The sequence below is a fragment of the Garra rufa genome, chromosome 18 (assembly GCF_049309525.1).
Source record: "Garra rufa chromosome 18, GarRuf1.0, whole genome shotgun sequence".
Classification (NCBI taxonomy): domain Eukaryota; kingdom Metazoa; phylum Chordata; class Actinopteri; order Cypriniformes; family Cyprinidae; genus Garra; species Garra rufa.
Window position 1 is genome coordinate 12,700,248 of NC_133378.1, and position 25,745 is coordinate 12,725,992.

Consider the following 25,745-nt stretch of genomic DNA (forward strand, 5'->3'; position numbering starts at 1 on the left):
CAACCATTTTAGTACATCTTCTCAAGGGACAGTACTATAGAAATGAAACTTGGATATATTTTAGAGTAATCCATGTGCAGCTTGTACAGCAGCTTAGATGTCCTCCGAAAATTACACAACATACAGCCATTATTGTCAAAATAGCTGGCAACAAAAGTGAGTACACCCTAAGTAAACTTGTCCAAAGTGTCAATATATTGTGTTGTAATTGACCAGATCTGCACAGGTTGTTGCTGGGATCCTCTTCCACTCCTCACGGAGCTGCTGGACGTTGGTGCTTATCCACCTTACGCTTGAGGATGCCCCATAGGTGCTTAATAAGGTTCAGGTTGGGAGACATACTTGGCCACCCCATCACCTTCACCTTCAGCTTCCTCAGTTGCCTAGTTGTCATTTTGGTGGTGTGTTTGGGATCGTTATCATGTTGGAAAACTGCTGTTTGGCTTAGTTTCTGGTTGTCTTCAGCAAACTGTTTGTGGGCTTTCTTGTGAGCCAGCTTCTGATGAGACTTCCTTCTGAGATGACGCCTATGCAAACCGACTTCTTGTAGTGTGTGGCGTATGGTCTGAGTACTGACAAGCTGACCTTCTACTTCTGCAACCTTTAAAGCAATGCTGGCAGCACTCATGCATCTGTTTTTTGAAGTCAGGTTCTGCACCTGATGCACAGAACGAGTGCTCAATTTTGTTGATCGACCCTTACAAGGCCTGTTCCGAATGGAACCCATCTTGGAAAACCTCTGTATGACTCTGACCACTGTAGTGTAACTCGGTTTCAGGGTGTTACTGAACCTCTAATAGCCTTGGCCATCTTTGTGGAGAGCAACAATTCTAATTCTCAAATCCTCAGAGAGTTCTTTGCCATGAGATGCCATGTTGAACATCCAGTGGTCAGTATGAAAGAATTGTACTTAAAGTACCAAATTTTAACTGCTCTAATACAAGATACACAACTTTGTAGGGCCCTGTCAAGCAGACAAATGTTAGATTTATATGTCAAATTTTTATATTTATGTGTGTGTACTTATATATACATAATATACATAGCACACACACATATTGTATGCAAACATAAACTTTTCTTTTGAATTGATTAATTGCAAATAATCGATATCCGTGTAAAATAAATGTAAGGAAACAAGAACATTCAAACTGTGAACAAGTGTATTCCATGACAAAAACTGTATTAGTCGCCTTTGATAATGTTAAAGTGGTTTCATTTTGATTAAATCTGATGTGTGAGACAGTGGTGCACTTGCAAAGAGACTCTGCCTACACACTCGTCTGACTGGCTCCAATTTTGATTGATTTTATCGCATCTCACAGCCAGACAAACTGCTTGTTGATTGAATCATATCATATATTAGTTTAGAAGACAGTATAATATTACCACATACTGTCTGAAACATCCTTTGTGTTTGGAATAGGCCTACTGTACAATCCCTAAAAGGAAGCTTCCTACAGGGTTCGTACAAGGCGCTTAAAGTGCTTGAAGTACTTGAATTTGACTTTTTGAAAGTTAAGGCCTGGAAAACCCTTGAGAATAGCAATATTCCTGAAGAGGAACTTGAAAAGTGCTTGAATTATTGAAAGACAATATATCTATGAAAGAGGGACCGATGAACCAAATCAATTGAGAACCGCTCGATTGATTCAAACTTGTGAATTTGATCATTAATTTCAAGCGATTCACTAGCAAAAACCAGATCAAATTAAAAGAGCCATTCATTTTTTAATTTCAACATCGCTTGTAACAATTTTAAAAAGCACGTAGTGATGGATGAAACTGAGATTTTGGAAACTCAGAATTAGTTAAACCATTGTGTCACAAAATGATTAACTGTTTCGAAGTGCTGTAATTGGATCGTGCATCGCAATTAAGATCGGATTTAGATCATAACTTCGCACATTGCAAAACATTTGATTTAGATTGGAAGGGATTTTTTTGCAAATTGAATGATTCAAATCAAATGATTCACAATGCATAAAGTTCCAATCTAAATCAAATGATTCCGATCGGCTCTCCGAGTGATCTGAAATGATAGTTTGCGAATCATTATTCAGATCGGAACTTCAGAGCGTGTATCGCAAATCATTTGATTTAGATCGGAACGGATTTGTGAATCATTTTGCGAATTGAATGATTTAAAGCTAATGATTCACAATCCAAGATTTGAATTCTTGATTGAAATCAAATGATTCACAATGCATAAAGTTCCGATCTAAATCAAATGATTCGCAATCCACTCTCCGAGTCCTGATCAGAAATTATAGTTTGTGAATTATTATTCAAATTGGAACTTCAGAGCGTGTATCGCAAATCATTTAATTTAGATCGGAACGGATTTGTGAATCATTTTGTGAATTGAATGATTTAAAGCTAATGATTCACGATCCACGATTTGAAGTCCTGATTGAAATAAAATGATCCACAATGCATAAAGTTCCAATTTAAATCAAATGATTCATGATTCTTGATCCGGTCTCCGAGTCCTGATCTGAAATTATAGTTTGTGAATTATTATTCAGATCGGAACTTCAGAGTGTGTATCGCAAATCATTTGATTTAGATCTGAACAGATTTGTGAATCATTTTGCGAACTGAATGATTCAAATCAAATGATTTGCGATATACGATTTGAAGTCTGATCAAAATCAAATGATTCACAATGCATAAAGTTCCAATCTAAATCAAATGATTCGTGCTTCGTGATCCACTCTCCGAGTCCTGATCCGAAACGATAGTTTGAGAATCATTATTCAGATAGGAAGTTCAGAGCGTGTATCGCAAATCATTTGATTTAGATCGGAATGGATTTGTGAATCATTTTGTGAATTGAATGATTTAAAGCTAATGATTCACGATCCACGATTTGAAGTCCTGATTGAAATCAAATGATTCACAATGCATAAAGTTCCAATCTAAATCAAATGATTCCCGATCCTCTTTCCAGATCCTAAACTGAAATGAAGTTTGCGAATCATTATTCAGATCGGAACTTCAGAGCGTGTATCGCAAATCATTTGATTTAGATTGGAACGGATTTGTGAATCATTTTGCAAATTAAATGATTCAAATTAAATGATTCACGAGACACAATTTAAAGCCCTGATCAAAATCAAATGATTCACAATGCATAAAGTTCCAATCTAAATCAAATGATTCCCGATCCTCTTTCCAGATCCTGAACTGAAATGAAGTTTGCAAATCATTATTCAGATCGGAACTTCAGAGTGTGTATCGCAAATCATTACATTTAGATCGGAACAAATTTGTGAATCATTTTGCGAATTGAATGATTCAAATCAAATGATTTGCGATACACAATCTGAAGTCCTGATCGAAATCTAATGATTCACAATGTATAAGCCCTTGAAAATCACAAAGTAGTGTTTGAAAAGTCCTTGAAAGTCCTGGAATTTAAAGTATCTGTACGAACCTGTTACTAGGTTTCAGAATAGACTAATAAAACCAGTCTGTTTTTGTGCATCTCACATTTATCATTATGACCACAACTTGACTTTTCCACCTTGCAAATGACCATGTTCAGAAGACACGCTTAGTACACGGTCACTTAAGAAAGTGTTTACTAATGAATCCACTCAACTAATGAGCTAAATAGAGAGAGGTTTACAGACGACAGGAGGCAGATGTTTGGGCAATTTAGAAAGAGCCTAGGGCATGTCTACAGGCAGGGCTACAGCATTAACATCTGCTCTTTCATTCAGCTTCCAGGCTTTTCGAGGACGTGAGAAGACACTTTAGCTAACGTCACCCTCACAAACGGTAGGACTGATTTCTCCATTCGGCAAACGCTCACCTCGATCTTTCATCTTTATATTTCTGTTTCAGCCGAGCGAGAATCAATTTACAATTCAAATGCGTTGGAGCGTTTCTGGAAAGGTTTGCAATTCAATTAAGATCCAGGGGTTGAATGGAAATGAAAGTGACGGTGTGGCAGCGGCTTGTTTATGCTCATTTGATGACGAACGCTGGAACAGATTGCTTTACATTTGAAAACATACAGTTCAATTTGGAAAACATGGCTTTGCGTGAACATTAGTGGTGTATGATTTTATCTGGGTAAGCTGCTCCCGCTGTGTGTTTGTGCGGGGCGGCGGAGAGCGGGAGCGGGTTATCGGTTCAGATAGCTGAGCTCTGCGCTTTGATCGCAAGGATAAGAGAAAATGGAAGCGCAGAGATCGCTCAAGGACTCTGAATGGAGGCATGCGAGATTGCTCTAGGTGTTTGGAGTGAGGCGTGTGGAGATAGATCAGAGAACACTGCCCTTCTGAACCTGGCTGACTTCAATAGGAATAAATCTGAAAGTGTAAGTTTGTGGTAAGAATACCCTGGTGAAAAAAATAGCTAAAACCAGCCTAGGCTGGTTGGCTGGTTTTAGCTGGTCAACCAGCCTGGTTTTAGCTGGTCATAGCTGGGAGGCAGGCTGGTTTTAGAGGGGTTTTGGCCATTTTTCCAGCCTGGCCAGGCTGGTCTTAGCTGGTCAGGCTGGGAAACCACCAGCTAAAACCAGCCTGACCAGCCTGGCCAGGCTGGGAGACCAGCTAAAACCAGCCATTTCCAGCTTAAACCAGCTAAGACCAGCCAACCAGCCTAGGCTGGTTTTAGCTGTTTTTTTCAGCAGGGTATTAAATAAGCATACAAGCCAGGTCACACTGAATCTGCACCTTCAACATTTCTTAGAAAAGGTTGTCATTAATGTTAAACCTGTCATTTATAAAGTTCTACACATGCATGTAACTTTACAGTTGTGAAACGATATACAGACTTTTTTCTTGCAATTCTGACTTTTCTTGCAATTCAGACTTCTTTTCTTGCAATTTGGACTTTTTTTCACACAATTCAGACTTTTTCTTGCAATTCTGACTTCTTATTCCATAATTCAGAGATTTTCCCCTCACAATTCTGATTTCTTTTCTCGCAATTCTGACTTTTCTCACAATTCAGACTCATTTTTTGCTCGCAATTCTGACTTCTTATTCAACAATTTAGACTTTTTTTCTCGCAATTCTGACTTCTTTTTCACAATTCTGACTTATTCCACAATTGACTTCTTTTCTCGCAATTCTGACTTATTTTTTGCTCGCAATTCTGCCTTCTTATTTCACAATTCAGACTTCTTTTTTTGCAGTTGACTTCTTATTACACAATTCTGACTTTTTTTTCTTGCAATTCCGACTTCTTTTTCACAATTCTGACTTATTCCACAATTGACTTCTTTTCTCACAATTCTGATTGCTTTTTTTCACAATTCCAACATATTTTTTTGCAATTCTGACTTCTTTTCTAGCAATTCTGACTTCTTTTTCACAATTCTGATTTCTTATTCCACAATTCTGATTGCTTGTTTCACAATTCCGACATATTTTTTCACAATTCTGACCTCTTTTCTCACAATTCTGACTTTTTTCTAGCAGTTTTGACTTGTTTTCTCACAATTTTGACTTCATTTCTTGTAATTATGACTTTTCTCGCAATTCAGACTAATTTTTTGCTTGCAATTCTGACTTCTTATTTCACAATTCTGACTTTTCTCACAATCCTGACTCATTCCACAATTCACTTTTTTACTCGCAATTCTGACTTCTTTTCTCACAATTCTGACTTCTTTTCCCACAATTCACTTTTTTTCTAGCAGTTCTGACTTCTTTTCTCACAATTCTGACTTCTTTTATCACAATTCTGACTTCTTTTCTCGCAATTCTGACTTCTTTTCTTGTAATTATGACTTTTCTCGCAATTCAGACTCATTTTTCACAACTCTGTCTCTGACTTCTTTTTTCCACAACTCTGACCTCTTTTTCTCGCAATTCTGACTTCTTTTTCACAATTCTGACTTATTCCACAATTGACTTCTTTTCTCGCAATTCTGAATTATTTTTTTGCTCGCAATTCTGCCTTCTTATTTCACAATTCGGACTTTTTTTTCTTGCAATTCCGACTTCCTTTTCACAATTCTGACTTATTCCACAATTGACTTCTTTTCTCACAATTCTGATTGCTTTTTTTCACAATTCCAACATATTTTTCACAATTCTGATTTCTTATTCCACAATTCTGATTGCTTGTTTCACAATTCCGACATATTTTCTTTTTCACAATTCTGACTTATTCCACAATTGACTTCTTTTCTCGCAATTCTGAATTATTTTTTTGCTCGCAATTCTGCCTTCTTATTTCACAATTCAGACTTCTTTTTTTTGCAATTGACTTCTTATTACACAATTCTGACTTTTTTTCTTGCAATTCCGACTTCTTTTTCACAATTCTGACTTATTCCACAATTGATTTCTTTTCTCACAATTCTGATTGCTTTTTTCACAATTCCAACATATTTTTTTGCAATTCTGACTTCTTTTTCACAATTCTGATTTCTTATTCCACAATTCTGATTGCTTTTTTCACAATTCCAACATATTTTTTGCAATTCTGACTTCTTTTCTAGCAATTCTGACTTCTTTTTCACAATTCTGATTTCTTATTCCACAATTCTGATTGCTTGTTTCACAATTCCGACATATTTTTTCACAATTCTGACCTCTTTTCTCACAATTCTGACTTTTTTCTAGCAGTTTTGACTTGTTTTCTCACAATTTTGACTTCATTTCTTGTAATTATGACTTTTCTCGCAATTCAGACTAATTTTTTGCTCGCAATTCTGACTTCTTATTTCACAATTCTGACTTTTCTCACAATCCTGACTCATTCCACAATTCACTTTTTTACTCGCAATTCTGACTTCTTTTCTCACTATTCTGACTTTTTCCACAATTCACTTTTTTCTAGCAGTTCTGACTTCTTTTCTCACAATTCTGACTTCTATTTCCGCAGTTCTGACTTCTTTTCTCACAATTATGACTTCTTTTATCACAATTCTGACTTCTTTTCTCGCAATTCTGACTTCTTTTCTCGCAATTCTGACTTCTTTTCTTGTAATTATGACTTTTCTCGCAATTCAGACTCATTTTTCACAACTCTGTCTCTGACTTCTTTTTTCCACAACTCTGACCTCTTTTTCTCGCAATTCTGACTTCTTTTTCACAATTCTGACTTATTCCACAATTGACTTCTTTTCTCGCAATTCTGAATTATTTTTTTGCTCGCAATTCTGCCTTATTTCACAATTCAGACTTCTTTTTTTTTTGCAATTGACTTCTTATTTCACAATTCTGACTTTTTTTCTTGCAATTCCGACTTCCTTTTCACAATTCTGAGTTATTCCACAATTGACTTCTTTTCTCACAATTCTGATTGCTTTTTTTCACAATTCCAACATATTTTTCACAATTCTGATTTCTTATTCCACAATTCTGATTGCTTGTTTCACAATTCCGACATATTTTCTTTTTCGCAATTCTGACTTCTTTTCTAGCAATTCTGACCTCTTTTCTCACAATTCTGACTTTTTTCTAGCAGTTCTGACTTCTTTTCTCACAATTATGACTTCTTTTCTCACAATTTTGACTTCTTTTCTAGCAATTCCGACTGCTTTACTAGCAATTCTGACTTCTTTTTGCACAATTATGACTTATTTTCTCACAATTTCTGACTGCTTTTCTGAGAACTGTGAGATTATTGGGAGTCATAAAGTCCAAAAAGACTATTTTTTTACACCTTCTTTTCACCTGCCAAGTTTATATCTCACAGTGCGTGTTTATATCTTGCAATTCTAACTTTATAATTTGTAAGATTTATTTGTAAAAAAAAAAAAAGTTGCAAGATGTAAACTCGCAATTATTAGGAAAAAAAAGTCAGAATTGTAAGATAAAAAGTCTCAATTACCCTTTTAATTTTTTAAACAGGCTTCCATAACAGTTTGCTATGATTTGTAATCATTCATCTCAAAGGAAATGGGGAAAAACTATTAATTTTATCTTCAAAAATAGTCTGTTTAAATAATTTGCGTAATTTGATAATGCTGTCAGACACCAAAAGTAGTACATTCTTCTCTGCATATTTTATCATTTTAATGCTGTATTACATGGAAGCAGTTCATAAAAGCAGTAAAAAAAAAAATAATAATCTCCGTGTTCCACAGAGAGTTAAGAAAGTCAACTCTAAATGACTAATACAGGTTTCAGCACACTTCTCCTCAAGAAGCCACAAAATCTGAGATGTCCTTCATGTCTGTTGCTGAAACAGTTCAGGACAAGTTACGCAGCAAAGTTTAATGCGCAGAGTTTAAGGTTTGTTTAAATCACTAAGCCTCAGTAAATGCAGCAGTAAGAGTTCTGCTTGCCTTAGCAAACACTTTCTGCTCTAGATGACTTTGTCATTTTCTGAAAGACAGAAAACACTGAGCTTCAGGATGTTGAGAAGTGGAAATAGCCTGCAGTCTCTGATCTGCCAATTAACCCGGTTTCACTGGGCATTGGCACACTCCTCCTAAACTCCTGCTGAAATGCACGCGCATGCGTACACACACTTTACACACAGCTCTCTTTCTATCTGATAAGTGATGTTTGACGTTTGTCCTAAATTAGCTTTTCAAGAGGGTCTCAGCGGAAGTGTCCAGAGAGCCGTGGAACTTTCCAGACATCAGATACTGCAGTTAAGAGCGTGTTGACAGGAGGTGTCCGACTTATCAGAGAGTCACTTACATCAAAGAGCATCCCTTAGAGAGTGTCAAAATAAACTCTGATCTGTGTGTTGTGTGTGTGTGTGTGTGTGTGTGTGTGTGTGTGTGTGTGATGTTATCATACTGGTCTAAGTTTCTGAAGTCTTTCTTCTGCAGAGGTGTAAGTGCAGAATGTTTACTGTAAAAGTTATTCTCGAAGGCGATTGTCATGCATATTTTGTCAGTAAAGCCGGTTGTGTAATCAGTAGTAAATCTCCAGCACCTGCTTATAAATGTAGCAGCATTTACTACACAGAGCCGTAGTTCACTGACAAGCTAAGTTATATCGCGTTCGTTATAGCAGACGATTTAATTGCGCAATAATGAAATCTAAATAAATCGTTCTGCAATCCCTGCTGAAAAAAAAAAAAAAAAACAGCTAAAACCAGCCTAGGCTGGTTGGCTGGTCTTAGTTGGTTTAGGCTGGAAGTAGCTGGTTTTAGCTGGTCTCCCAGCCTGGCCAAGTTGGTTTTAGCTGGTGGTTTCCCAGCCTGACCAGCTAAGACCAAGCTGGTTGAAAAGCTAAAACCAGCCTAGTTTTTTTTTTTTTTTTTTTACCAGGGATAATGACAGCTGTTTGCGATTTCATTTCGATTTATCGTGCAACCCCACACTGTCGTCACATGGATTATTTTAAAGATGTCTCTTACTATCTTTCTGGGCCTGGGAACATTTCAGTTATGTTTCTGTCTATGGAAGGTTAGAAAGCTCTTGGATTTCATCAAAAATATCTTAATCTGGGTTCTGAAGATGAAAGACGGTCTTACGAGTAATCACAATGGAAAGGTCAGGCATGGTTAGTTCTTCGTCTATGTATTTCGGTTTATAAAAGGTAGGGTAGGGTGAAAAATCTGAAAAATATATATATTTTCTCCCCCAAATTCAAAATCGCCCAACATCGTTTCACCTTTTTTATAAAGGCTGTTTGACTTTCTTTGTTAACTTCGTTTCCGCCTACATCACGTGACTTTTCCAACTAACTATGTAATACGCATGTATGTAAGTTTAGCTAGTGCAAGATGAGCATTTGTGGTTAAAAGTATATACATTTTCATTTTTGTTTTGCTAGAGAAGACTCATTCCTCATGATGCTGCATTGAAACTGCAATTTGGACCTTCAACCTGTTGGCTCCCATTGAGATTCACTATATGGAGAGAAATCCTGGAATATTTTCCTCAAAAACCTTAATTTCTTTGCAACTGAAGAAAGAAAGACATGAACATCTTGGATGACATGTGGATGAGAAAATTATCCAGAAATGTTCATTCTGGAAGTAATCCTTTAAGCATTTTATCCCTTTTATCGGCCTCTTACCGGTTTTGGGTTGCAGATTCTTGCGTGGCTCTTCAGGTCCTTCGATCGGCTGATCAGCCAGAAACATGCGCGCCTGATCCAATGTGCTGAGAACTACATGCTCACGCTCCTTCAGATCCGCTCTCAGAGCCTGAAAACACAATTCATTAACAACACATCAGATACAGAGCCTGTTAATCAGTCATAAACAGAGCTTAATTATAGACATCAGAAGAAATAAGAACAAAATAGGTGGTATTAACAGATGGATGGGAAACAGATAATACAAATACAGAAATATTTGGATGTATGGATAGTAGGGCTGTCCCCGACTATGAATTTTCATAGTCGAATCAGAATTTTCGAATCTTTCTATAGTCGACCGATAGTCGAATCATCTAGGCCTATGTGTGTGTGTGAATGGGTTGAAAGATGCACGACATTATAGTCAGCAGGAGGGTAAAACAATTTTTATTTTATTTTACACACTGCACACAGCAACAACTTTTAATAAAGCGACCAAAACTGCCTTCCAACTGACAGACGAACTTATTTAGGTTTAAATAAAAACACAGAACGCGTCTTTTAGTTCTAAAAACGCGAGGCGCACAGCACTGCCTTTTTTGCTAAACAACGACCAAAACAGCTGTCCTGTCAGTCAAATCAAAGGATCATAGCGCGAACGCTCTAAAATCTTAGTTTTTTGCTGTTAAGTAAACTGTCATATTAGCAGAAACCCTAAATAATACAGCTCCTGATTACCCACAATAGACACCAAATGTTTCTCCTCCATTTCTTGCAGTCTCCGGACTTTTTAAGCGACGGTAAACTTTCGCCATCACAACAGAAGACCCGCGTCTCCATTCATTCGATTGGACAATGGAAAAGAACGTGAATGACGTTGGGCGTTTTTCCGCTCAGAGTTGATTTTTTTTTTTTTTTTTTTTTTTTTTAACTTCAGGCGCTCAGAGCGCTCCTGCAAAAACGCGAGGCGCAGCAGGCGGCGAAAACACGAGGCACCGCGGGGGCGCATAAACAGAGCGCAGAACGCTCACTGCCAGTGCCAACAGAAAACCATTCAAAAAAGGCTCCTCCAAATTTATTATTTATTACCTATTTATTGAACGCTTCTTTCTTTTCACTTTTGTTTTTACTGCATTATCATAATCAAAGGCTGTTTATAGCTTAATATAACCGTACAAAATCAGTAGTTCTGTGTGCAATTTGACATTGAGCTCCCCCATATTGCCAAAATGGTATGATGCTCGTTTCACCCGCGAAGATTCGACTGTGAGATCGGTGGTCGAATCAGGCTCCGCATATCGATCCATCGAATCTTCGACTATTCGGGGACAGCCCTAATGGATAGCTTTTTTACCATTAGCATTATGTCTTCCACAGTCCATCATTATCTGATGTTATATCATTGCTTATGTAAGTCAGCACTCCATCCAAGAGTGTGTATGTTTGTGTGTGAGCAGAGGATCGGCAAGAGCAAAACGAAAAACAAAAAGATCAAGAAAAGGTGGGAATGAGGGCAGTGAAAGACTGATAGGGTGCACATATAAAACAGACACTGAAGTGCAATAGCAAAACATGATCTCTAAGGTCAAACGAGGCATTTCCGCAGGGTCGCACGCAAATTAGCCAAACTAATAGCTGTCCACGTACTCAGACAAAACTAATTCCTGCCTTCAGGCACAGGCCTTCTGTACAGCCAGACACACACACATACACACAATTAAATGAACAGCCAAATCTCAGCAGAGAGGAAAACTGAATTGCCATTCCTCTGAGAGTTGGGCCCCTCAGGCTCGACTGGAGAGCAGGGTCACGGCACCCTTCCACACTTCTGAAACGGTCGTTAAACTGAGCTGGAGGAAGTGATAAGCCTTTTAATTACATCCTGCTAGAGTAAACCAAGCAAGCACCAGGCACACATTAGAGGCCTGTGAAGAGGAGCGGTCCATTAAACAGCATTATGGAGATGCTAAGGACCGATATTAAAAAATCATAAAGATTAGACTAAGATAGAGAAAGAGACGCGAGGTCAGAGAAGAACATCAGATATGGGCACAGATAACGAAGCAAACTAATAAATATAACCTACAATTTGGGTATCATTTTGCATATGGGTTGCTGATGTGACACTGCATTTTCACAGTCCCACAAGATAAAAATGAACATAACTAATATTGTCATAATTTAAAATGCTGTAAACTTTAAACACTTCTTTGTCCTGCATGGAACTGTTGTTATGAAAGCTTTTTTTTTGGAGCCAAATGTCTAAATTGTCCTATGGTGTGACTGTCTCATGCATGGATCACTAATTATAACATTTATAAATAAAGAAAAACATAAAAATGTTAATACATATTCCTGGCATAATTGTTTAAGTGTCTGTTTTAGTAATTTGGCATCATTTTTTGTATTGATATATTTCTGCAAGTGTAGGAACTTGATGCATTTTGTCATTGAAAACCATGTCCTCTGGTGTGACACCATATCCTGATTTTAAATCGGCCAATTCCAAAAAATAACTTTTATTATTTAAAGGACCCCATTCATGGTCATGTTACTGATTTTCTCTGTGAAGCCCATGCCATGTGCACATGGTAAATTTTTGACTCTGAATTGTTCAAATCTTCATCTTTTTTGCAACCACTACAGAGGTGTTACGTTTTGTTGTCCTTTGGTGTGACACCCCCAAATTATATATTTTTTTTATTTAAAACTGTATGCTAAACTACATAATTATGGAAAATTGTGCAAATGCATCTTACAAACTGCTAATGGCAGGTTAGCTCAGAATAGCAAGGTCATTAATTGACACAAAAGGCAAAAGGTACTATGATGTGACAGAAAATGTCCACCAGTGTGATGCCTGTACTGTCACAACAGAGGAAAAAACATTTAAAAAAAAATAATAAGATTTGTTTAACTCCTTTTATTATTTTTATTCAGTAACATAGTGATTGACTAAGAAGACTTTTAGTTATTTTGTTTTGTTTAAAAAACATGTTAATATTGTTTGTATCAAAATAAACTAACTTTCTCTTTTGACTGTTCAAAATTAGATAGAAAAAATTAATTATAACTACCATTTCTGTCCTTTAGTGTGACGTAATGTCCTATGGTGTGACTAGGGCTGCAACGATTAATCGAACGATGTTGTGAGGCGCGTCTAGACAATGAAGCCGGTACTTTGATTAGTAGTAAATCTCCATCACGTGCGTTCAGCTGGAGCGGCAATTCAAACACCCCGCCGTAAATCACTGACAAGCCACGCCAAATCGCGCTGAAAATCGAATTCGATTTTCATTCGATTTTTGGCGTGGCTTGTCAGTGATTTACGGCGGGGTGTTTGAATTGCCGCTCCAGCTGAACGCACGTGATGGAGATTTACTACTAATCAAAGTACCGGCTTCATTGTCTAGACGCGCCTCACAACATCGTTCGATTAATCGTTGCAGCCCTAGGTGTGACAATGTCTTCTGGTGTGACACACATAAAAAAACACAGATTTTTTTTTTTTTATCTTATAACATCTTTAAAAAGATCTTAAAAAGGACAGCCGAGTACTTGCAATAGGGAAGATACAAATATCACTCATCTTAAAATGTTATACTTTTTTAGCAGTTTTGAACAAAGTTTGTCTTGAAATTGTCCAAGTCATGGGGAAAATGATGTTAATTATAATTTAATATATTTTTCTTAATTTTGCTGTCACACCATCGGACAAAATTATGGTACAGTTCAAAAAAATGCAAAAAAAAAAAAAAAAAAAAATGCAAAAAAAAAAAAAACAATGAAAGAATTGACGAAGTTAGTGACCCTTTATATTTTCTCAAAGAGCGGAATACACACTACATAAATGTATGCATTTCTTTAAAAATTTTATTTTACAAAAAAAAAATAAAAATAAAAATAATAGCTATTTGTCAACTACCCATATACACATACATATTCTGAGAGCACTGTACCAACATCAAATGTTCAACTACACTAACATTCTATGCTAAAACAAGTTCCTTGACTACTGATGATGGGTTTTGTTTCTTGGAACCACTTAACTATCAGGTATGGTTTATTTGTTTCACTTGTTGAACAGAATCTGTTTTCAAGAATGGCACAAAGTCTGTTCACATCTCTGTGGTTAGATCAGCGCGTTACAAAAGGTGCATTTGACCTTCATTATGTATGTTTTGACTATATTGTGTTGTAAAAAAATCAAATAATCAAAATTTCCATTGTTTGAATCTTCTCACATTATTTCTTATCTGACATTGAGTCTCATTGATGGGCCATTAGGTGAGGCCCTTTGTCTCTCAGATGTGAATCACTAAATGTTCATGGCAATTGTCAGTCCCTCGCATACCACTTTCTAACACAGAACATGACTTACAAAATTTTCTGTGAACGAGTAAACAAGACGATTTCACATCATTTTGTAGAAAAAAAACTGTAGCCTACCACATACAGCTCTCAAAAGTCTTGTGAACAAATGTTCTGCATGTTTGCATGGCCTTATTTCAGTAACTTCTCAAAAACACAAACATCTACATTCACGTCGCTTACCTATTATTTTAGCCTTTAACCATTAATATGTTTTTAAGACTTCTTCAGAACCCCAACCCCCCCCCCCCCCCCCAACCCCAGATAATTCATAAAGATTACTTTTACAATGTCTTTATGAAGTTTGAAAGTTTTGGCTCTGTGGACTCATTTTAGGTTTCACTAAAAATGCCTTCATTTATGTTCTGAAGATGAATTCGTATGGGTTTGGAATGACGTGAGGGTGAATAAAACGGCACTATTTTTATGTTTGGTGAACTATCCCCTTAAGACGCAGCTTGTAGCTGAAAAATGCTTTAGTAAACAACCTTCAACATCAGCGGCAAAAATCGAAAGCCTCCATTTCTTCCCATCTCTTCCTTTCACACAGATGATGACTGTTTCCACTTTTAAAGGCAAAAAGCGGCAAACTATCATCAGTGCTCTTCCTGAGCTCTTAAAACACTTCTGACAGACACACACAAAAGCATGTGCATTCGCAGTCCTAAATAGCACATAATGAATAACCTCTGTGCCTGGAGTGAAAGACCATTCAAAACCATCAAATGGCAAAGTACTCCACACATCCTGAACACCTTTAAAAAACTCTCAAACAAGCACTCTAATGGCTCCGCTCCAGCCAAAACATCCTCAAGGCTTGTTTTTGGGGACTATGAATGTGGAGTGAGACTGAGAAACTGTATTGTCCGTCAGTTGTTCCAGCCTCTTGTCCTTGACAGATTGAAGCTCAGGTCTAAGATGCTGGAGTGGTGCCAAAGTGCCACTTATTGCTATAGCAACACAGCGTCACAGTGACAATAATTGCCTTGAGTGTTGCTTTCTTCGGTCCAGAATGATGTCACCCTCACTTTTTAATTTTTAAATAACTAATCGGACATTGTGTTTATAAGTCCGAATGGTTCAGTACAGTCAAGCATCTGAGGCATGCTGTCGACACTTTTGTTCTACATATTATTGTTTGTGTGCTGCCACAGGGAATGAAGAGAAATCTTTTTTTTTTTATTCAAGCAAGTCCCTTTTTGGTATCCTTGCATGCATCAAGTGAAAGATTCTGGGTTTAACATGGATATGACATATATATGTGGCACATTAAGATAAAAGATTAATTGATGGATTGACTGATTGATGTATATATGCATGTATGTATATACACTGCCATTCAAAAGTTTGAGATCAGTAAGATTCTGAATGTTTTTAAAGATGTTCCTTCTGCTCATTAAGGATGCATTTATTTGACCAAAAATACAGAAAAAATGGTAAAGTTGTGAAATATTATTGCAATTTAAAATAATGGTTTTCTATCTTAATATACTGTAAAATATAATTTATTCATGTGATGCAAAGCTGAATTTTCATCATCTAGAAATTCGGATTTATTAATAATATGCTGATTTATCAATGTCGGAAACCATTTTTGCTACTTATTTTTTTTTTTTTTTACTTTTGGAACCTGTGATACTTTTTTTTCAGGATTCTTTGATGAATAAAAAGTTAAAAAAATAACAGCATTTATTTAAAATAGAAACAATTTCTAACAATATAAGCCTTTACCATCACTTTTTTTTTTTTTTTTTTTTTAATTTTACACATCCTTCCTGGAAAGAAAATAAATAAATAAATATAAATATATATATATATATATATATATATATATATATATATATATATATAATTACAAGATATTTATTTTAATGTAAATTCTGTTATTTACTTGCTTTTTATTCACCAAAGAATATCAGTTCCAAAAAAAAAAAAAAAAAAATCAAGCAATATTGATCATAAATAAATCAGCATATTAGATTGATTTCTGAAGGATCACGTGACACTTAAGACTGTAAATGATGCTGAAAATTTAGTATGTTAAAATAGTACACATTATTTTAAATTACAATAATATTTCTTAGTATTACTGTATTTTTGATCAAATAAACAGAACTTTGATAAGCATAAGAGACTTCTAAAAAACAAACGTTAAAATCTTTCTGAACCCATGTTTTATTTTATTTTTATATTTTATTTTTTTATTCCATAGAAGTATTTTTGGTTCCCCAAAGAACCTTTTAGGGAACAGTTCATAAAAAAATTAAATACATACATAAAAAACATTTCTTTTTAAGTGTGTACTGGTCAAATATTTTGGGGCCAGTTTAATGTTTTTATTATTAGGCACAATTTAAAATACTTTTTTTTCTTCTATATGATTTTGTTTTCTGTGATCAAAGCTGAACTTTCAGCATCATTACTCCAGTCTTCAGTGTCACACGATCCATCAGAGGTCATTCTAATATTCTGATTTTTTTTTTCTGAAAAAAAAAAAAAAAGCTGAAAACATCAATTAGCAGCAATTTTAGATTAGATTAGACATTGTATCACCTTAGTTTCATATTTTGTGACTAGTCTTTAAAAAAAAAAAAAAAAAAAAAAACTATGTGGCTCACACTTTATTTTAATGTTTAGTTCTCACTATTAACTCTGACTTTTGCCTCGATAAACTCCTAATTTGCTGCTAGTTAGTAGAGTAGTTGTTAAGTTTAGGTATAAGGTGCATTACATGATCTAATTAATAGTTAATATTTTAGTAGTTCACTTTCAGAACAAAAATGTTAAGATAATGTACTCATCCCCTCGTCATCCAAGATGTTCTTGTCTTTCTTTCCTCAGTCGTAAGGAAATTATGTTTTTTTGAGGAAAACATTTCAGGATTTCTCTCCATATAGTGGACTTCTATGGTGCCCCAGAGTTTGAACTTCCAAAATGCAGTTTAAATGCAGCTTCAAATGGCTTTAAATGATCCCAATCGAGGAAAAAGGGTCTTATCTAGCAAAATGGTCGGTTATTTTGTGAAAATAATAATAAATTACAATTTATATAATTTTAACCTCAAATGCTCGTCTTGTCTAGCTCTGTATGTACTCTGTGTAGAGATTTAAAAGTATATAAATTATAAATGTTTTTAGAAAATAACCAATCGTTTCGCAAGGTAAGACCCTTCTTCCTCGGCTGGGATCATTTAAAGCCATTTGAAGCTGCATTTAAACTGCATTTTGGAAGTTCAAACTAGGGGGCACCATAGAAGTCCACTATATGGAGAGAAATCCTGAAATGTTTTCCTCAAAAAAAAAAAAAAAATTCCGACTGAAGGAAGAAATACATGAACGTCTTGGATGACAAGGGGGTGAGTACACTATCTGTAAATTCTTGTTCTGAAAGTGAACTACCCCTTTAAAGTGTGTGAAATTTAACATTTATTCTAGTTATTTTTATTATATAATTATATAATTCATTTTCGGAGATATTTTCTGTAGCAAACAGTTAAAATTGCATTCAATGTGGAACATTCTTTAGAAGAATGGAAAAAGAAGACCATCCTTTGTGACAAAAAACCAAATGATTTCTAATTTCTTCTTTAAAAAAAATAAAAAAGGAAAAAAAAAGCACAATTCACCAGCGCATGTCCTTAAATTATTCACAACACAGGCTCATGCCGTACAGCTAAATGCAGATCTATTCAGATCTATTGCCAGAACAACATCCATCGGTTAGACATCACCTTCTTGCTGTCCTGTAACACTGACATCTCTCTTAAAACTGCTGGGCTGCTGCACTTAGACGTCAAGCCACATTTCAAACAGTTTGGTCAATAGATGATTTTATCAGCTTGTGCTTTGAATGCCTTCAATTAGGTGAAGCAGAGAAAGGGCAAACGGGTTTAGCACAAATCAAATCTTGAAAGAGAGGCATAGTATTTGCCCCGAACCTAAAATATCACATAACTAGCTTTCAATCCATTTAAAACGCTGTAAATTGAAATCGATACTTGAGCAGCAAACCGACACTGATTCATATCTAATGTCTGGATTGAGACTAACAAAGACGACAGAAGACGAGTCGTAGAGCCGTGCTGTCAGCAATTCAGACACATAAAAACTTACGGCCCACCTCGCGTCAGGTGTCTTTCATCCCTTTATTGCAGCATAAAAGCATCTTCAGAGCCATTCTTATTAGTTATAGTGAGGTCGTTCTTCGCTGTTTCAGGTCAGAGAAATGTCTGAGGCCTTGGGCAGCTTTAATCTGTCTCTTATTTAACACTTAGAGGATTCAAGACCCAAGCGATCAGAATAAATCACACAGACGTCGCCATTATTGAGCAGAGCTGAGCCTGGCAAAGTAACGGCAATCAGTGCGAAGACAGTTTCCAACTTTTTTTAAGGTCATTATTTCTTTTCTGGGCGCCTGGACTAAAAAAACCTTACAGTTATGTGACTAATGCAGCATGATAGTGGTTATATAAGAGTGCCATGAAAAAATTAGAAACTATATGCATATAAATTTCAGTCTGTTCTTCACATTAAAGCATTTTATAGCTTCAGAGGACTTTTACGATAGTTTCATAGAGCTTTTCTGGTCACTGTATGGAAAAGAGAGGTACGGACACCTGGCTAAATTTATTTCATGTTATACTGAAAAACTATTTTACATGTCAAATGTTTTAGATTTTTAAAAATTTTTTTTTAAAGATGTCTCTTCTGCTCACCAAGCCTCCATTCATTTGATCCAAAGTACAGCAAAAACAGTAAAATTTAGAACTATTTAAAACAACTGTTTTCTATTTGAATATATTTTAAAATGTAATTTATTTTTTCAATGGATTCATCAAAAAACCTGAAAAAAACCCTCAACTGTTTTAAATATTGATAATAATAATAACTAGATAAAAAAAAAAAAAAAGTTAGTCAAGACAAACTTTAAGCTGGCTTGAAAAAGCCTGATCAGAAAGTGTGAGAAAGTTTAAAAGTTTTAGAAATTGTAGAAATGTTATAGTTTTCAGTCTGAAAAATATTGAAGTTTCAAGTAGTATTAAAGCTAAAAGATTAAATGTTCTGAAGGCAATACAGTTTGTCAGATGGATGGGTGAATAAGTGGCATGTTTCTAGCATGATTAGCATGTTGGTATCATGATTGGCATGTTACTAGCATGTTTCTAGCATGATTAGCATGTTGTTAGCATGCTTCTAACATGTTTCTAGCATGATTAGCATGTTACTAGCATGTTTCTAGCATTTGTTAGCATGTTTCTAGAATTATTAACATGTTACTAGCATGTTGTTAACATGATTAACATGTTGTTAACATGTTTCTAGCATAATTAACATATTGTTAGCATGTTTCTAGCATAATTAACATTGTTAGCATGTTTCTAACATGATTACATGTCAATAGTGTGTTTGCTAGCATGACTAGCACGTTACTAGCATGTTTCTAACATGTTTCTAGCATGATTAGCATTTTGCTAACAAGTTTCAAGCATGATTAACGTTGTTAGCATGTTTCTAGCATGATTAACATGTTACTAACATGTTAACATGTTTTTAACATGTTAACATGTTTTTAACATTACTAACATGTTACTAGCATGTTTCTAGCATGATTAGCATTTTGCTAACAAGTTTCTAGCATGATTAACATTGTTAGCATGTTTCTAGCATGATTAACATGTTACTAACATGTTACTAGCATGTTTCTAGCATGGTTAGCAAGTTATTAACCTGTTCCTAACATGATTAACCTGTTACTAACACTGCTAGCATGTTTCTAGCATGATTAACATGTTTTGAGCATGATAAGCACGTTGTTAGCATGTTTCTAACATGATTAGCATGTTACTAGCATGTTTCTAGCATGATTAACAAGTCAACAGCGTGTTGCTAGCATGTTGATATCATGTTGTTAACAATCATTACAATGTTGCTAGCATGATTAACAAGGCACTAGCATGTTTCTAACATGATGGACATGTTGTTAACATGTTTCTAGCATGATTAGCAAGTTATTAACCTGTTCCTAACATGATTAACCTGTTACTAACATGCTGCTAACATGATTAGAATGTCACTAGCATGATGTTAGCATTAGTAGCATGTTGTTAGGATGATTAGCAAGTTACTAGCATGTTTCTAGCAGATAGATAGATAAATACAGGCTTGGTAAACAGAAGAGACTTCTTAAAAAAAAATAAGAAAAAAGAAAACTTTAAAAACTTTTGTCTGGTAGTGTGTGGGTAAATGAGTTTTAGCTTGAATTGTTATTAAAATATTTTTAAAAAACAGTGTCTGATATTACATAAATCACTTGTCCTTGTAGCGGTCAAAAGCTTTACCAGTCGAACACATTTCAGCATTACCAGTAAAACTGAGACACTTTCCCACTCTCAGGACTTCACAAAATGGTGATTGATAGTTTTAATTATAGCAGCAATAAAGGAGTCTCTTCTATTGGATAATTAGCTGTATGATTAATAAACACTATTACTGAGACATACGGATTTGAGAAACTCAGAGCTACTGTCCTCAAGTACTCTTTACTCTTTATCACCAATAATCAAATGAACGCCGTGTGGATAAATGACATACACGAATAAGCTAATAGACACTTGCCACACGCAGAAACGCACTCAACATCCATGAAGTGGAGAGAAAATGGTGTTGCACACCAGTTGAGAGGATACTTTTTAAGAGAGGATTCTCTAAAAGACATTTTGAAACATGTATTTAATGGGTAATTTTACAACACTGCAAAAATGCTTTTCTTACTTAGATTTTTTTGTCAGCCAAAATATCTGAAAATTCTTAAATCAAGATGGATTTTCTAGACAAGTAAAAATTATTTTCTTGTTTTTAGAAAAAACAAGCCAAAATTAAGTGATTTTTTTGCTTAGAACAAGCAAAATAATTTGCCAATGGGGTGAGAAAAAAAATCTTATTTCAAACAGAAAACAAGATTATTTTTCTTACCCCATTGACAGATTATTTTGCTTATTTCAAGCAAAAACACACTTAATTTTGACTTGTTTTTTTTCTGAAAACAAGACAATAATTTTTACTCGTATAGAAAATCTTTCTTGATTTAAGATTTTTTAGATATTTTGACTGGAAACAAGACAAAAAATTTAAGTAAGAAAAGCATTTTTTGCAGTGAACACATGTATTATATATAAATAGTCACAGTTTAGTTTGGAGAGCAGTTCTTACTTAGCCTGGAAAAAATCCAGACCCTAACCCTGTTGAAAAAACCAGCATATGCTGGTTAGGTATGTTTTGGTGCTGGGATGCTGGTTTTAGCTGATTTATGCTGGTCCTTTGCTGGTTTATGTTGGTCATTTGCTAGTTTATGCTGGTCCTTTGCTGGTTTATGCTGGTCCCTTGCTGGTTTATGCTGGTCCTTAGCTGGTTAATGCTGGTGTATGCTGGTCATGTTGCTGGTCAAGGACCAGCATAAACCAGCAAAGGACCAGCATTAACCAGCAACATGACCAGCATAAACCAGCAAAAACCAGCAAGGGACCAGCATAAACCAGCAAAGGACCAGCATATACCAGCTAAAACCAGCATCCCAGCACCATAACATACCTAACCAGCATATGCTGTTTTTTTCAGCAGGGAATCTATTAAGATTAAAGGTCTGGCATCGAGCAATGAAAAGGACCTAACTCGAGGGGTGGCACCAAGCATGCGTTTGAAACTCTCACTGCACGCAATTGGATAACGCCACGACCAATCACAACAATCCAGCGGAGCTAACTGATAGATTAAACTCTTGCCGTATCCAGTCGGCAAAACAGCAAAAACGTCCTTCTTGCAAAGGAACGATTCGAGCACGGTTTTCTGTTCCTCTTTTATATGAAAAGCCAAGTCTAACTCGTTCATTGTAGCGGCCAAAGCCGTTTCAAACAACTGGTGTTCATCTGTAGCCATCTTTCAATGTTTACTAAATGATTCCGGACGTCACAGCGCTGTCGTCATCAGCTTAGCTCGCCTCTGGCCCGCCTACATCAGATACACCGATTTGATTGGTTCCCAGAACTGCTTACGTAATGCAGTAATGTGGATCATTGCTCGATGCCAGAGTGTCTTGCAGAGACAATTCAAATTGTGCTCTCACGAGACCTCTGGATTTAAAGGGTAGTTCTTACTATCAACTAACTATTAAAGTCCCCATGAAATCAAAATGAAAGTTTTTTTGGCTTTTAGCATGAATATATTAGCCTTAATGTTATCTATAAGCTAGTGTGCTTCAAAACAACGTCAAAATTCGCGTTTACAAGATATGGACATTCAAATCTTACAGTCTCGTCACTTCCACCAATATGAATCAACGATTTTGATGATATCACAGTGCACTTCAGCTTCTCATCAAACGTTCTGTCCAATCAAATGCTCTCTAGAGTCTGTAGCGTCCCGCCCCCAACACTATAAATAGACGCTGAATCTGCAGCTAAGATCGGACACTTGTTCAGTGTTATTGTTTGGTGAATGGCATGTAGTGCGCAATGTAGGCGATAAAGAATGATTCAGACAGTGTGAATGTGCTTTCCATTGGGCAAATGAGGTCTGTCTTTCACGTTGTGTCACGCGAACCACAGCAGCATGCATAGTCTACTCCGGACTTATACGCACAGTCGGCATGTATTAAACTACACAGCCACAGCATGATAATGATCACTATTTTGTTTTAGCAAGAGTTTGATATTGAATCTAGGGGGTAATTTATTAGTCTGTGGCGTTCATAAGCTTACAAATGCGACTTTACCGAGCTCAACGGCTCTGGCCCGATCAGATATAAATGGAATGCTACTGGCTATTCAAAAGAAGTGTCCGGGGCTTGGGGATATGTTTTTGTTTCAGTTAAAATCACGTCACCACATAGAATAATGCTGCGTGTTTCAGAGCACTTCAGTGGACCTTTAACTACAATGCCTGCCTCAATAAACTCATAATTAGGTCCTTATTAATATTTAGTAAGGCAGTTGTTAAGTTTAGGTCTTAGGTAAGGATTAAAAGATCTTAAATATGGTCATGCAGAATAAGGCATTACTATGTGATTTAGAGGTAGCAATTAACAGCCAATATGTTAGTAATATGCATGCTAATAAGCAACTACTTAATAGTAAGAAAATCGAAACATTGAGAAAATCGCTTGTAAAGTTGTCCAAATGAAGTTCTTAGCAATGCATATTACTAATCGAAAATTAAGTTTTGATACATTTACGGTAGGAAATTTACAAAATAATAAATAATCTTTACTTAAAGGCACAATATGTAATTTTTCGCGGCTAGAGGTCGCATTTTTTAAAAACAATAACAGAGGCGACGCTTGATGACGCTATTACGGAGCGTAGAACGATGGGAAATGTGTTTTCACAAATCATGTTCACGGATGAGATACTGTCTTTTTTGCCTACCAATCTTATTGAGTATCACTGGAAGAAGCTATTGTAGATAGTGTTTGAAGAGGCACTCCTCCTCTAACAGAGAACTGCTTAACTTTACACTTAGGATGTACTCACACTAGGCACAATTGCCTTGAACCGAGCCTGAGTGCGATTACTCCCGCTGGCCGCGCACTCAAACTCCGGCCGAAACACACTTACGTACGAGATAATGGAGAAAATAACTTTTTCTAATATTCTACCTAATAATTAATAATAATTCATATATGCCGTTCATTGATTTTCACTTGTATGTATCAGAGAATTATTACGGAGAGTGAAAGAATACGAACGTTAGTTAAAGTATTTGCAGCCTTACTGGCAAACTACAATTCCTGTTCATCAATAAGGAGAGAACCAGACCCATTATAAACTTAAATATACTTTACTGAATTAAATTATTTGAAAAGTGTTGTGTTGGTAATAATAGGATACATTTGTGGTCGTAATGATGACAGTAGTAGACACAGAATTGTATTTGTTTTGTGCTCCGACGCGGTTAGCGCTTACACTATGCGTACCGCGCCCGAGCCCAACCGAACTGCTCTCTGGCCCACCTCTTTCAGCCGGGATAGGGCCAGCTAAATGAACCGCGCCCGAGCGCGGCACGGAGCACTTACACAAGTCAAACGAACCGGGCTTTGGGCACGGTTTAAAACGTCTAGTGTGAGTACACCCTTACATACTGTGACATACTGACATAATGAAATACTGGTCATTTATTTCACCCGTACGTTTGCGCTTTACAGAACGTGCAGGCAAAGCATAATTATGGTCCATAACTATGTTATTGATTGAGGTATAAATACCAATATAAACTATATAAATATAAAATATAATAGTATCGATCAAGACTAGCTACTACTTTTTCTTCTTCATCTCTTCTTTGCTTCTGTTCCCCTTTGTATTTGGCGGTTCTGCCGGGTTCCGCAGGAAGTTAGAGAAACTAGAGGGGTCAAAGGTTATATGATGCCATAGACGGGCGACAAAACGGAAATAAAGAAACGTGCCGTGTCTTCGAATTAAACTATAAATTTCTCCGGATTTGAAAGTTCGTGGAAACTGTCGGGATAATGTAAGTACACAACTAAATATATATATATAACTATATATAATATAGATATAGTGATTTTTGCTGCATTAAAAAAAAATCGATAATTTTGACCCATACCATGTATTTTTGGCTATAAATATACCTGTGCTACTTAAGTTTTGCAGTCCAGGGTCACATATATTTAAAGCTTTTAGTTCAGTGAACCCTTTTATCATTTTGAAAATAAAATAAAATTTACATTAAAATTAAATAAAATAATGAATTGTTTTTGTAAATTGATGTTTCAAGCCATAAATGTCAAATTAAATTATGAAGGTGTCAACCCTGTTACTGTCAAGCTTGTTACCTTTTTAAAGGCACAATTATGTCTGAGCCTAATTATGCTTATTAATATATAAAATAAATATATTAATTTAGCTTGAGATGGCACAATGCAATTAACACTTATATGCTTTACTTAACTGAATATTCAAAGTCAGACAAAAATGTACTTTATAAAATCACCTTTTCAAAATGGAAAAGCCACCTTTTCCATTTCATTTCATGGCCTCATTACACTCAATTAATCTTGGAATAAAGGTCATTCCGTGTCTCTTTAACTGGCTCAGTGTCTTTAACGGTGGAAGTTTTCAGACAGACAATGTATTCGGCTCCTCTAAGTCTCTTAGACCTCACACAAGTTATTCATTTTCACTTCCATCCCGTGTTCTGGGCCGCTCTATCCTGGTCACCCGGTTGGCACGGCACACTAATCAGCCGTGACGTGTTCAAAAGGCCTGGCGCTTTGTACCCAACGCAACTAAAGCTCTTACCAGGGCAGCCGACTCAAAGACAATCTATTATAAGAGCCCAAGAAAAAGATGAGGTGTGTGGAGAGAGAGAGAGAAAGAGAGAAGAAGAAAGTCAAAATGGGGGGCAA

The 25,745-nt window shown here is 36.0% G+C and overlaps 1 protein-coding gene across 1 annotated transcript in view; it reads right to left on the minus strand.

Annotated features, from left to right (window-relative positions):
* Positions 1-25,745, minus strand: part of utrn (utrophin) — a 341,497-nt gene that overhangs the window by 95,905 nt on the left and 219,847 nt on the right. Inside the window, 1 exon segment of the mRNA XM_073822647.1 lies at positions 9,954-10,083. Within this exon segment, the coding sequence (XP_073678748.1) occupies positions 9,954-10,083 (130 nt within the window).